The 15,015-nt window shown below is 38.5% G+C and overlaps 1 protein-coding gene across 3 annotated transcripts; it reads right to left on the bottom strand.

Moving 5' to 3' along the window:
* Positions 1-1,399: 1,399 nt before the first annotated feature.
* ankdd1a (ankyrin repeat and death domain containing 1A) lies at positions 1,400-14,793 on the bottom strand. Of its 3 annotated transcripts, none has more exons than XM_018668057.2 (15): positions 14,572-14,793; positions 13,836-13,939; positions 12,821-12,919; positions 11,383-11,481; positions 11,160-11,264; positions 10,549-10,647; positions 9,614-9,712; positions 8,618-8,716; positions 8,413-8,511; positions 7,262-7,360; positions 6,980-7,078; positions 5,705-5,800; positions 5,333-5,534; positions 2,995-3,126; positions 1,400-2,816 (listed from the first exon to the last, which is right to left on the bottom strand). In XM_018668057.2, the coding sequence occupies exons 1-15, from the start codon at positions 14,603-14,605 to the stop codon at positions 2,755-2,757; spliced, it is 1,527 nt and encodes a 508-aa protein (XP_018523573.1). In that variant the 5' UTR covers positions 14,606-14,793; the 3' UTR covers positions 1,400-2,754. The 3 variants fall into 3 exon arrangements, with proteins under 3 accessions (XP_018523573.1, XP_018523574.1, XP_018523575.1); XM_018668058.2 differs by having other exon boundaries at positions 8,636-8,716; XM_018668059.2 differs by lacking the exon at positions 9,614-9,712.
* Positions 14,794-15,015: the final 222 nt, after the last annotated feature.

Below are 15,015 nucleotides of genomic sequence, written 5' to 3'. Positions count from 1 at the left end.
CAGCACAATGTCCCATCTCGTTTTTGTTTGCATATTATAGTAGTCTTGCATGACTAGAATCCAAGCCTTATAAAACTTTTCTTAGTTCCATGTTTTTGGTCCAGTTGATTGTTTGGTTGGTTGCTTGACATTACATTTAAATCTGGAATGATGAAAGCAACAGCAACTTTGTTATTGGCTATTTTTGAAGCATCAGTGTTTATTTGAAGATAATTGGAACAATGTCCTACTGTATGTATCTGCCAACTTGGTTCTTATATATTATATATTATTCTTGTTTTTTTCTTTTTTTATATAAGCTCTGCTTTTACCATGAGTTTCTACTTTTAATGTAAGTGGGACGTTTGGTCAGTAGTTTTGTAAGCATAGCCTCTGACATAGTGAGCAAGACAATAAAAGTGATTTTAAAAAGCACAGGACTGAATGAATTCTTTCAGAGTGAGTGTCTTACAACTTTGCAATGTATTCACACACAAAGTGATAAATTAGTGAATGACAGACTGAGCGTCCTCACCATTTCCAAGAGTCTACACAGTAATGTCTACTGAGCATAGCCATGTGACAGGCTAATGTATCAAATGGATAAAATGGGCAAGTGCCCTGGGATCTCAGACATCCAGGGACCCCAATTCCCAAATTCGTGGCTTGCAGAGTTTACTATTTGAAATGGAGCGAGTGTGTTTGAGTTGTGTATTTCTCAACACTGGACTGCCATCAACAGTAGATGTTTTAAAGTATCTGTTGTTAAAGATGATGATCCAGATTTGTAGGAGAAAACTGCAACATGCACATTTGTTTTCAGTGTGGAGTTTTTATTGATCTTATGAACAAATTCAAGTACACAGTTACATAAAAATGTATATATTAATCATACAAAGATTTTTGCATTGGTGCAGAAAAATCAAGTTATTGCATTGAATTTTGAAAGATCATCTTTACACAGTCACCACAATGACTGTCTGCACAGAAAAACTCATGCAAACACAGCTTACATTTATACCCACACATATGATTTAGAGCTCAGCGGCCTGGCAGAAAATCTATCAACATGCTTTCTCTGTTCTTGATAGTTCAGATTCTGTAAAACAGTCATGATCATTCAAAGAAGTGCATTCATTGTGAAACTGAGCAGTACATTGGTGACATGATACAATGCAGTGCTATAAAATCATTACATCTGACATATAAATCATTACAAAAACTGATGTCATTATTTTGTGAAAATACTTTGGAAGAAATAATATGTATTCACCTCATGCAAAAATAGCAGTTACTTTCTAAACAGTTTATTTACACCATGTGCGTCCCTAAAAACACAGTCAAGTGGAAATGAAAATACATATATGACCTCCATACTGTCCCAAGCACCATGTCCCCAGTAACATACCTGAAACTAAACTGGTAAACAGTTTGTTTTATTCAGAGAAAAACCAAGAAAACAGGAATGCATATGAAAACATTATAATGTATTTTTATGCAAAAGTCATTTCAAACTTAGTTTAGTGCATAAACCCAGTAGATTCACTCGATTCATGAAGATGAACAAAGCAGAATCAAAAGAACACATAGAGATACACACACACAGATGCACAAACAATTCCTTCGGCTTTTTAAAGCTGGATTTTGTCATAGTTGTGGTCTTTCTATGAATGCATCCCTTTTGTTTCAAATCCACTGAGCATTAGTGCATGTGTGGTTGTTCTCCAATAGGTCTCAAACAACTCCCTAATATGGTGCACTGTGTGTTCAGAGTGAATGTGAATGTGGCACCACTGCTTACAAAGTGAATATAAAGACAGCAGTGGACACAAATAAAAACTAATATGCTCAATGGAGCACAAACGGCAGGTGTGTTTTACACCTGCTGAAAATGTTTCAGCATCAGTGAAAAAATCACACTGGTCTTGAGGCTGTGTTTCTCTGCTTCATTTAGATACAGAGAGAAAACTGCCAAGTTCTGAGATCAGGTAAGAGTTTTGAGATCAGTTAGAGTTCTGACTGTTACATAAACACACACACTCTCCACATGAATCAGCAGTGTGTATGTTCCAGCTAGCCTCAGCTAACATCTGTACAGTCGCTATGTTAGCTATTTGAGCATGTGACAGAGTGGGTGAGGCCAAGCCTCTTGTGCTGTCTCGTCTTTGTGTTTGGTAGTGATGTCACCTTTGCTACAGAGGCAGATTTAAGGAAGAGGAACTTAAAGAAACATTGCAGGAGGAAGCATGGGGAGGAGGGATTTTATATTTCTATGTATAGTAAATACTATGTGAATCAGGATTCAAGCCACATATGACAGCAGGTGACATTCTTATTCATAGAAATAACATCTAACCCTTTTTAATTTTCAATTTCATTTTTTTAACCATAAAATCATTTACATTATATAAGGCTGAATCACAAGCAGTAGCTGAAATGCTGTGTCTACAAAGCCCTTTGTGTACAAAGGAGTATACAGCAGTATGAACAGTGTCAGCAGGCGTTCACTGAATGCATTGAAAAACTGTTTTTACATTTTCACCAGGTATTTTCCAGCAATTTTACAACCATCTGTTCCCTAACCCTAATGCTCTGTGAACTAAATCCTGAACAATCACAGTATATTCAAAGTGTGAATGTGTAAACGGGTCATGCCAAAGACAATACAAAGCATGTTCACTGGATCAGTTCAGAGCATTTACACTTAAATAGAGCTTTGATTGAACTGAAACCTTGGGTGTGTTGTGTTACCTTCGCAGTCACTCACAGTATTGATCACATTGCAGAGCACATTTTGGGAGAGCTGGTCTCTGCATTTGCCTTCTGTCTGATGCACTCTGGATGATTAAAACAAGAAGGAAACATGACATCAAACAACCTACACATTCCTGATTCAACCACTCCCACAACCACCACCTCACACACAGAGTTGTTCCATATCATACAGTCTATAATATAAAGCTGATAATAATTTCTTAACACTGATGGATAGGAAGAGTACAAAGCACAGCTCACCTGCCAGGTCTGTGCGGGAGATCTCCACCAGCCCCTCGTAGAGGCCTTTGATCGGGTTCTCCCCTGCCACCACGACTCCATGAAGCCAGATCAACAGCATACGGTGACCATGCTCTTTGAAGCTTTTCATACCTACAAGTTCAAATCAGAATTATAATAACACCAGTATCTATCTAAATCTAATCTGAGATGAGAGGAGTGAAAATTAAAAATAAGGCCACAATCTGTTATTTTCTGTCAGAAGAGAGACTGAAAAAACACTCATTAGCTGATAGATACGGAGCCCCAGAGTGGTCACATTATTTTTTTTCTTAACGTGCAAACAAAATAGTAAAACACATGAAGCAATTAATTAAAATGTGCACATGAAACACAATTTATTCCCATGTTTTGTTCAAATGCGGGAACAAAATATTTTGTGGTCATGTTTTTATTAATTCGTTTGTTACTGAGTATGGCAGGCTACCCTGTCTTCATTTTGTCCCCATTTCAGGACGACTATATGTTTTCCTTTAAGTATAGACAGAGAACATGCAAGAAGTGTGCGGTTCATGTGCTAACAAATCTTTCACAACTCATCTTTAAACTGAACTGCCTACACTAAACATCATAATCCAATCCTTTGTGTCGACCACTTTGCTTGGAACATACTAAGGTTTTACAGTGGTGGAAAAAAGTTTTCGGACACCCCATGCATTTGTGAAATATTGCATTAAGAATCACTCTTGGGTCTTCAAGTGCAATTTCTTTTAGTACAGGCACAGCCAAAATAATAAAGAAGCCATTAAAAACTTAAAATTGATTGGTTCCAAAAAATACATATGAGATTTTGAGTATTGGGTCATTTTGGTATTAAAAGACACAATTTTTTGTTGCCGTGCTTCGTGTCTATATAAAGCCAGCACATTTGAAAGGTCTTTAGAGACAAAAATGGCTAAAACAAGGAACCTAACGCAGGAAACACGCCTGAAGATACAGATTCTCAGCCAGGAAGGGCACAGCTGCCACCAGATAGCCAGGAAGTGCAGATGCAGTCCTTCAGCAGTTGGATACACTGCAGAAATACAGATGAACCAACAGCTTGGAAGACAGCTGCAGCAAGAAATGACCGCATCCTGATCCACATGTGCAGGGAAAACTGCCAAATGACATCACAGGAGCTTCAGCAGCAGTGGTCAAACCAAACTGGTGTCCAGTTTTCTATCCGCACTGTACATGGCCACCTTTTAGATCATGGCTTACGGTTCTACAAGGCTGTCAAGAAGCCCCTGATCAATGAGAGACAGTGGTTAGCCTGGCGTCGTTGGGCAAGCACACAAGAACTGGATAGCTTTATTATATTGTGATGGCACATTGAACTCTGCCAAGTATAAGTAAGAAACCCACATGCTCCCCTCTGCACGTGCACTGTTCCGTCGAGGTCAAAACTGGATGTTTCAATAAGATAATGCCCCTTGCCACACATCCAGGGCCAGCAGAACTTGGCTGCAAGAGCACTGTATCCAGGTCTTAAGAGTGGCCAGCTCAATCCCCGGACATGAGCCCCATTGAAAATCTGTGGTGGATTATCAAAAGGTCTGTTTCAAAGCGTAAACCAAAAAATTTAGAAGAATTAAAAGTAGTAATTCGAGAAGAACGGGACAAGATTACCCCTCAACAGTGTGAAAGGCTCTTGGGGAACATGCCAGCCAGGATTAGAGCTCTACTGCATGCTAATGGCAGGACTGCTAAATATTAATTTGATGATGTGATGGTGTATTTTTTTTATTTTTTGTTCAGTTTTTAACACATTTTCTGTTATTTGTTGACTTTGATACCAACAATGTTGAGAACTGACATATTGAAACTATCAAGAATTTAGTTTTGTTAGTTTTTCTTGTAAACAATAAACAAAAAAATATCATTTTTATTTGTTTGTGTCTGTCTAATGCAGCCACACCTTTTGAAACACAAAAAAGATTTTTCCCCAAATATTTCATGATAATATTTGAGATTGTGCAAAATTAAGGGTGTTCGAAAACTTTTTTCCACCACTGTTAAGTTAAACCAGTAGGCGTCACTATTGCAGCAACAAGGACAAGAACCCTCACCAGCCTCCCACCAACACAACCAACTGTATTTTCTGGAGCAAATGACCAAGTCAAAGCTACTGCGACTGGTGTCAACAACACAGCCTGTAGAGAGAATCAGCCAGTGCAGAGGCTTGGGAACATAATATGCACAATTCACAGAAAACACAATTTTAAGTTGTTTAAAGTATCTCCCTGTGGGAGTAGATGCACTTGGTGCATCCACTATGTATGTCTAATCTGTAATTCAAGAGGTCAGAATAGGTCACCTGTCCACTGTTGTTCTATAGCCCGTATATGTGCATCGCTGAAGTCCCAGTGTTGGGCCAGAATTTTCCACTCCCCACGACAGAGGTGCTTGTTGGCCAGGCTCCACAGGACAGAGCGGAGGTGCTGTGTCTCTGGCTGGTGGTCCTGCTTGAAGCTCAGAGGCCTCCCCAGCCATGAGTCTTGCTCACTGCCTGTGTGATCCTGAAGCCAACAACAGGAACAGGTTTTCATACAGGTGTACATATAGGTACACTGTACACGTTGTACATGTGCAGTACAAGGCATCTGTATTTGGTATTTTGTGTTATGCTGTTTAATTAAATTATTGAGTGAGTCAACTGCAGGTCCACATCCAGTGATGATAGACTCACCTTCTCCCATTTATAAAAACGGTCTGCTTTGATGATCATGTCAACCAAGATGACATGGTTTCCCCTGGCTGCCACCTCCAGACATGTTTTCCCCTGCTGTATATATCATATAATCAATACAATACAGTGAAGAGGAGGCAGTACACTCTACTAGATGATGTACGTCAGATACAAAAGTCACATTTCATGCTATGATATTATCAGGTAAAAATTCATAATTAGAATAAAAGCAAAATTACATGGAAAAGACCAGCCATAAAATACAAAACACATTCATCCAATCTCCTGGCCATCCTCAGGCTGATAACATGTATACAATATCTGTACTATGACTCTTAACATGATTCTAGTTACACAAGAGTGTAACTAGAATCATGTTATCACAAGCCTTGAGGTTGAGTTATGATAATGGCCAGAAAAGTGTTTTTGCAGAACATTATGATGTTACAGTGAAGCTGACCTTTGACCTTTTGGATATAAAATGTCATCGTTTCATCCTATTAGAGATTTCTGTGACATTCTGTCATAAATAGTGAAGGTTGGCCCTACTACACTTCTGTCTGGGAGGCTGACTCCATCAGTCACTGTAATTCACATGCATATGAATTACTAATAATTACTAGTATAACATAATAAATAATAAAACATTTATCAATTTGATACTTGCATAACTGTATCATGTATGCATGCTCAGTATAGTGTTGCAACTGGCTCTTATTTTCATCAGCAATCAGCAATTCTGTTTTTAACTTATATTTATGTATAATTTCTATTTTTTGCTACATTATACTTCTATACCACTACATTTCAGAGGTAAACACTTTTTACTGCTCTATATTTCTCTGACAGCTGTAGCAACCAGTTACTTTGCAGATAAGAAAATCTTTCATGACCTAATGAAATATGATGCACCGCAACTACCCACAAGTATATTAAGAAGTTAAAAATAGGCCACAAAAAGAAAAAAAATGCTTAGATGTTAACAATGATAACAATTATTTTACTACTACTACCACTAATAAAAAAAATAATAATAATATTAATAATTCTGTGTACAATGAGATCTTGAATGTGAGGTAGTCCTCCATTGTTGGTATTGTTTTACTTGATCTGATCTGATTAGTTCTTCTACAATTGCACATAAATTAAAATATTTTTGCAAAACATATCAATTATAATAAAAAGTAGAAAAACTAGCAGAAGGACAAAAGCTGAAAATCATGACCTTTGAGGAGCTTTATTCTGGCCTGGGTCAAAGCATGTGCTGTGTGGTACCTTGTCAGTGATATTGAGATTAACACCTGAAATCAGCATCATCTCAGCCAGGTCCTGCCAGCCATGCTCTGCTGCTATGTGCAAAGCAGTCTGTTGTCTCTGTGAACCACATGATAGAAATCTGTTATGAGAACCATCACTATGTCATATTACGTGTGAGTGAAACATGCTTGTTTTAGCACATGGCAGTGTTATTATCATGGGCGCACAGAGGCCCTGCAGAGCCACATGCTTTTCTGTTCTATGATATGCACCAGTGCAGCTGGAGAGGCTCGTACTCACACTGTCAGTGATGTCCAAGTCACAGTCGGCATCTATAAGCAGCCGTACGACATTGGTGTGATTGCTGAACACAGCCATGTGGAGTGGTGTGTTGTGTTGCTGTTTTAAACACAAAGGAAGAGGATATTTCATCAGATATGTGAATAATGTGGAAAATAAAAGCATATTTTTAGAATCAGTGTGTAGACATGTAATAAACAGTTAATAAAAGATTATACAGTGGTTGTAGTCAGGTCTAACTGTTCATTGCTTAACAACTCCTCCTCCTGTGGAGGACTCAACGGGTGGAGGCTGCTGTATAACAGAACAACAGATAATGACTAAAATTATAAAACACAGCTGGAATAATATAAATCATGTCTTCATTTGATTATCGGGTCAGCTTGCCATGTTGCTTCACTTTATTCAGTTTTCTTTCCAACAAGCTGCACAGCAGCTTCAGTCTCATCTACATTTAACACAGTTTTTGTGGCCATTTTTTGGTTTCATGGATGTAGCATAGTCAGTCTTAATGCTGCCAAATATTTCTCCTTTCACTGAGCACAACATCAGACCAATTTGACCTGTTGAACAGATCAGTGATGTGGGTGCATTGAAGAGCCATTACTTTTATACAGTCTGTGAAGAAATACTCTGATAATGTAAGATTTTGTTTGTTGAAAAATTAAACAGTGAAGATTAGTGCTTTGGGGGGAGGAGTGTGACCATGATATCTGCCAAAGATAGTAATAATATAACCACTGAGGGTAAACAATCGAGGTTTATTAGCCTGCTTTGCTGCCATCTAGAGGTTGCTGCATGAAAGTGGGTGTGGTCACAAGTTCAACAGGACACATCTGGACAAATGTAGATGCAATGTTCTTGGTGGTCAGAGGTGCAACAGTCTTAGTTTCAGAGTGAAAATGTTTTCTTGTTCACAAGATTCAAGGTGCTTTCGATATTAACACAGGCAGATAAGGCGACAGCAAAGACTTGCTGTCTGAAAGCACTGTCAGTGTGAAGATGCTCTTTAAATGTAAAATAAAACAAAAACAGAAAAAATGCTGCAAGAATTTACTAATTTTTTTTACCTTTTTTGGTTAAACTTTCTCAGCAAGAAAACTTTCTCATACATCATCCAAACCATAAACAAAGCATGAGAGTTTACTTACATTGTCTATAGCATCAATGTTGATTCCTGCCTCTATAAGCAGGTTGGCCTCTCTGTCAAAGCCATGCTGGGCAACGTAATGGAGAGCATTCATATTCTTCTGCAGACACAAGAAAACATGGGTCTCAATTTTCACACAATTTCACTCAATAATCTCTTGTGTTTATTACACACATATTATGTGACCTTAAATGAACAAACCATACATTAGTTTGTGCACTGACATTACAGCTGGAATCCAGCAGCAATTTAACACATCCATAATGACCTCCATCAGCTGCCAGGTGCAATGCTGTGAGACCATCCTAAAACACAACAGGGACACTTCAGTCAGTCTACACTGAGTCAAGTAATTATACATTGTTGTTGTTATCGTTGTTAAGGGGCTATATAAGTTGTCTCTGCTGCTGAATGTGGTTTCTTGGGGTGGTGGTAATGGTCTATTGCCAAAAGCTTCAGTCGTTGTGGCATTTACAATACAAAAGTTAAAATACACCCAATAGGGCCCTCTTCCTGTATGTGATACCTGTGTAGCAAAAATAGAGCATAGTGATCACTCTCTCCAGTGCCATGACAAAAAAATGACCTTATGATCTAACTTAGGAGTAAAAAGGAACCTTTAAACTTGACAGAAATAGTGATATGATTTATATTGTATCAACTGATGTGGAAAAACATTATTGTGATAAGATACCTTTTCATATCGCGCAGCCCTAGCTTGTTGGAACTATTAACATTTTTCTTTGGGGAGAACTGATCTGTTTGAACTGAACATTAGAATAGAACTGATTCTGCTGGGGAAAATACATTAACTCATTCATTAAAACAGACAAGTCTTCCAGAAGTCTTCCACAAAAAGTGTCTTAGCACTAAGTTCATGTTCCCCCTGACACAGGGGCCACAAGGCTACAGGTAAATGAAGTAACATGTACACAAATTGCACAGCAAACAATAATTTCCTTATTTTCCTTATTCCTGAATTTAATTTCTTCACACAGACAAAAATGTATTTGATGGTGCAAGAAAACACTGTTCACCTCCACTTACAGTAAACACTATACTATTATGAAAAGCACAAATGAAGATGAAAATTAAAAAGGCAACATGAAAGGAGTACAAACAGGCTGCCAATAATTCATCACAGTCCCTCTAATTAGTAAAGTAAAGTAAAAACAGTTTGCAGGCCAGTCCAGTGCACTCACTATATTCCTTTCATCAACATCTACTCCGGTTTCCACAGTCTTGTGCAGGACCTCTGTGTGTCCCCGCTTCGCTGCTAGATGCATAGCTGTGTTCTCTTCCTGCAGTCCAGACATAACAACACATTACGGCCAGAAACCCATCCTGAGACAACTTCCTTCACGTGTCAACGAAAACAGAGGGGGTGGTGTTAACCAGTGTTTTCGTCTAAACCAGAATGGAGAAGTGGACAGTGGACATGCTTCATTTTGAAAGAAATAAATCAGGTGGCATCTGACCCTGTTTGTCTGAGGTGCTCCAATGCTCTGATGAGCCCCCTTTATTTCAAATGTGTTCACTTGAATGGATTGTTATTTAATTCTGTTAATTATATAAAGGTGGTATTGTTTTAATATTTTTGTCACTGCTCAGGTCTGAGGCCTTTTTCCTATTCTTTTTAAGTAGGTTTTGTTCATGTTTACATCTGTACTAATACCACTTAAAGTGATACAAGCTGAATGTTTCAACAAATTACCAGTGTTATCAAATCATCATTTTTATTTTTCAGAGTGAACTACACTACAGTCTCTATACATACCCACTGGCAACTGGAGAGGAGCCTTAATCAAATCAAGCAAACTCTTTTGGGGGATACAAAACAGTTTAGATGACAGGATTTTAAATCAGAACAGATCCAGTTTGTTTGTGACTTTAAAACTTTAAAAAAGGACAGCTTGCATTAATTTGGCCAAGGCGTGGTCATGGCAGCCTAACAAATACACAACTTCAACAAATTGAGCACTTAATATGTGAAAACAACTTTTTCTTTTGTTTTTTATTTTTTTTTTAAATTTATTTATTTATTTATTTTAGTTTATTTTAGAGTTTTTAAAATTTTTGATCAAAATGACAGTTTGTTTCTTTACATGTCTGTATATGTCTGTGTGTGTGTGTGTACCTTGTCCTTCAAACTGTGTGTGCAACCCATTCCAATCAGAAACTCCACCACTTCAAGTTGTCCATGTTCAGCTGCCAGATGAAGAGCTGTCTTTCCTGACTGCTCAGAGAGATGTCAGCACATTACACTGGGGCTACTATAAATATACTGTCCTGTGTATGCACAAATGTACACTGTACTGTGTATACACACATACATATTGTACTGGATACACACTCATATGCTGTACTGTATACACACACAGTGTTCAGATAGTAGGATCATATTATGCTCCATTCACAGTCATTTCTTGGCATATTGCTGATATAACAATCATCACAATGTTTTTCAGATAAAGACATATATTATTCACTCATATTATTTGCAAAAATGCAGTTCTCTACATGTGGTAAAATTCTGCCTCTTAAAAGGAAGTTTTTCCTTGCCACTGTCGCCTAGTGCTTGCTCATGGTGGGAACTGTTGGGTCTCTCTCTGTAAATACCTATTTAAAGAGTATGGTCTAGACGTGCTTTATATGAAAAGTGCCTTGAGATGACTTTTGTTGTGATATGGCACTATATAAATAAAACTGAACTGAATTGAATTGTAAATTAGTGTCAAGCAGAGTCACCTTGTCTAATCTGTCCAGACAGATGTTTTCCAGGTCCTCCATGATGAACTCCAATACTCTGATATGGCCTCTCTGAGCAGCACAGTGTAGCATACTCAGACCATCCTTAGACACACACACACACACACACACACACACACACACACACACACAAACTATAAGTGAGACAATAACCTCTTGATAATAACTTTTGAGTCTGTGCTGATGAAATGTATCATCTTACTTTGTTTTCACAGTTGAGCTTTGCTCCACAGGACACCAGGATCTGCAGGATCTTTAGGTGACCAAACCAGGATGCCAGAAGCAGAGCATTCATGCCAAACTGTGGACAAACATTTGGAACACATTTAACAGTAAGGCTGATAGTACACATTTATACAATGTCTTCCAAGAAGCATTTAAAGGACTCTGAGTGCATAAAGAGTCAGATACTCTGGTGTGATAAGACGATAAGACAAAATTTGAACCCTTTGGTCACAATTCCAAAAAATATGTCTAGTGAACACCAGGAACTGCTCACTAATGCATCTCTACATGAATGCATGACAGTGGCATTATCATTCTATGAGTAGGGGGCTTCTCAGTGTCAGGAACAGGCTGACTGGTTAGAACTGGTTGGAGGAAAAAATGAATGCAGCCAAATACATAGAGGTCCTTGAAGAAAAAAGAAAACTGTTCACTTTCCAGTAAAACAATGATCTGAAGCATACAGCCAAGACTGGAGTGACTAAAGGACAAGTCTCTGACTGTCCCTGAGTGGCCCAGCCAAAGACCACACTTAAACCCAACAGAATACCTGTGGAGAGACTTGAAGATGGCAGTTCACAGGCCCTTCCCATCCAATCTGACAGAGCTTGAGAGGATCTGTAAGTCTTTCCTTTTTGAAGTCAAAATAAAGTGAAACACTACTTTGTTAATAAAGATGTGCTCAGAATTTCAGGGATGCTTTAACTAGAAAACACAGGAACATCCTTCTAAAGGGAAAGGACACACTGCTGACCCATGGTTCTCTGCCCCAGCAACAGATGACTCGCAATGTTAATTAATTATAATACTACATAATAATCAATACAATTTGTTTTAATAATAAATCATATATTTTGTACATTTTATATTTGGTAATTGATAAAAGAAGATTTATTGATAAATGTTTCATGGGAAGATGTTTCGTGAAAAAAAAACTCTTTATCTATTACCCTTTATAGTAGGGAATTACAGCATCCTCACAAATCATGAATCATTTTGACGTGTTCTGTTTCATTTTTTGTACCTTAAGAATCTTCATGCTGCGTGTATTTCAAATAAGTGTCTTATTGTACTTTGTTCAAATGGATGCAAATACTTATTTAAACCTTTTCTATTATTACTGTATTGTACTGTATTTAAAGTCAAGCAATCTCAGTGTTTTGCATTCACAAGAATGGGACATATGGACAGACAACCAAAGAAAGAAAAGCCTCCAGCCCTGTCTGTCGCTTGTGCAGAGGCATAAAAATGGGAACGTGGACTCTCTGACATTGGAATGGTGCAATAATGAAATGAATGGTTACATCCCTTATCAGTGATATTATATAATAATAAATTACAATATTTATGTTGAGGAAGGAATGACTTCAGTGGTAAAAGGTGATGCAGATATAACTGCAAACATGTATACTTACAGTGTCCTTCTCATCAACTTCAGTATCGTGGTCCAGTAGGAGACGAAGAGCCTGTTCACTCCCAGCTCCCGCTGCCCAGTGCAGTGCTTTCCGGTCTATCTGCACAAAGGAAGACAGACAGACAGACAGTTAGGTTGATGCACACAGCACAGAGTGTAGGAGTAGCAGGTGGCAGTAGCACACATGCTAATGTTTGGGCTATAGCAGTAGGTCAGAAGTGGGAGCCAGATAAAAGAGAAAATTACAACAGAAAATGTTAATGAAAACTTGAGCAACAGTGTTACTGAAGAACCACCCCAGCAGATAAATGTGGAGATATTTCAACAGGAAGCAGAGTAGCATGCACTGCAAATTGTGTTGAAATCATGTCTCCACAAGGACAGGTAATACCACTAATCTTTTTACCATCTGAAACAGTACCATCCTTTAGAGCATGCACAATGCAAGACTTTACAGACCCAAGCAGGTGCTGGTAGTTAAACCTAATACAACCAGTGTGATACTTGTGTAACAAGAACAGACCATTTTCCAGCCCCATGCCTTATGACAAAAAAAAAAACCTACTAATAATATTTTCACATCTCACTTAGGAGTAAAAATTAATCTTCAAGCTTAACGGAAATGGTGGTTTGATTTATATCATAATATATATATAGATGTTGATTCATATGAAAAAAAAAATCCATATCACCCAGCCCTGTGACACAGATAAACACAATGTTAGACTGAACACTGGAGCAGCCATTCAGTCTCAGTGTAAGAAAGTGCACTAAGTAGCTTACACACAGCAGACAATTTGACATCTAATAGTAGGACAACCAACTGGAGTAACTGATAACATTAATGATGTGTGCCGGTTCCAAAAGTGTTTTGCTCTTGAATGTAAGTGGGCCTTGATTAATACTGGTACTTCCTGACATGGTCGAAAGCAGCAGTGAAAAAAAACTGTTGAATTTGAAAGCAAAGACAGGTAGGGCCAAGACAAGTGTCAATGTTTGTCCTTCAGCAGGCTTACTTTATTTTTGGCCTTGACGTCCACACCCTTCTGGATGAGTTCCTGCATTTTCCCTGTGTCGTTCCTCTTTGCAGCTTCGTGGAACTCCTTCTCTGACCACAGCACTGTCAGGAACACCAGACAGAGAGGTGTCACAGTTAAACAACTAAAACTGGTTTACCTTGTGCATGCATTACTGACTCTAGTGGTGTTGAGCACTATACGAACATTGCATGCTGCTTGATAATAGCCCAGTGGGAGACTCTAAAAGTCCTCCACACTAGTCAGATGTTCTATGGAGATGATGGAGATGTTAAAATTGGTGAAATAGTCATTTGCTGTATTAACGACGGCCCCTGGTAATTCAGGCAATACCCTGTGCTACTGTAAGCTTGTCTTTCATACGGGGAGATATGTCACTGAAAACATGGAAACTCTTAGTTCCTTAAGACAGCCTTTTCCCACTTTTATAGCGGAATAAAATTCGGCAAGAGGACGAGTTTCATTTCTGCAGGGAACAGAAAATGAATATTGTACCAAAACGTAAACCAGTTATGTTGCTGTCCGCCGACCTATTCAACGGTTATAGATACCGTGTGAAACAGAAGTGAAACACAGCCTCAGTGCTGCTGGGTTTAATTAGTGTATAATGTTTGCCCTTGTGTGTTTAAGACGGACATCCTGCCGCTGACAGATGACAGGTCTCTCCCTTGGCGCGCACACACACGCATGCACACGCGCGCGCTGTTTTACTTACAGATATCGTTCTCAGACACCAGGTCGTCCTCCATCTTTGCAGTGTTTTAAAGGCGCATCTCCTGGCTCGCCTCTTTAATCGTACTGCTATAGTCTGTCTCCCAGCTGATGAGAGGAAACTGGACGCTGCGCCGAACACTTACAACAGTCAAGTCGCACACTACGGTCTATGAACAAAACAGGAAGTTGTGACTTCCGGTCTTGACCTTCAAAATAAAACGAGCAATTGGTTTCAACTTCAGAAGTTGAAACGAACTTTTTGAATAACTGAGCTACCTCAGGTCAGTGCAGCCGATTTCATGGTCAGTCTGTTCTGTTTGATTATAGTGTTCACTGTAAAAATATGTCAACAAAACATGAAGAACGCCTCTCACAAATTCCAATAAAACCCAACTTAATTTAAAATGATATTTAACACAGAAAAGCAGTAATTCCTCACATGTGA

The sequence above is a fragment of the Lates calcarifer genome, linkage group LG2 (genome assembly GCF_001640805.2).
Source record: "Lates calcarifer isolate ASB-BC8 linkage group LG2, TLL_Latcal_v3, whole genome shotgun sequence".
Taxonomy (NCBI): domain Eukaryota; kingdom Metazoa; phylum Chordata; class Actinopteri; family Centropomidae; genus Lates; species Lates calcarifer.
Note: the sequence above shows the minus strand (reverse complement) of the source record. Positions and strands in the feature narration are given on the sequence as shown.

Bases quoted from the DNA above. Each gene is read 5' to 3' on its own strand.
- ankdd1a (XM_018668057.2), bottom strand. From the start codon at position 14,605: ATGGAGGACGACCTGGTGTCTGAGAACGATATCT. The intron at 11,265-11,382 runs GTAAGATGATAC...TGTGTGTCTAAG, and splicing joins AGCTCAACTGTGAAAACAAA to GATGGTCTGAGTATGCTACA. The intron at 2,817-2,994 runs GTGAGCTGTGCT...TTAATCATCCAG, and splicing joins CTCCCGCACAGACCTGGCAG to AGTGCATCAGACAGAAGGCA.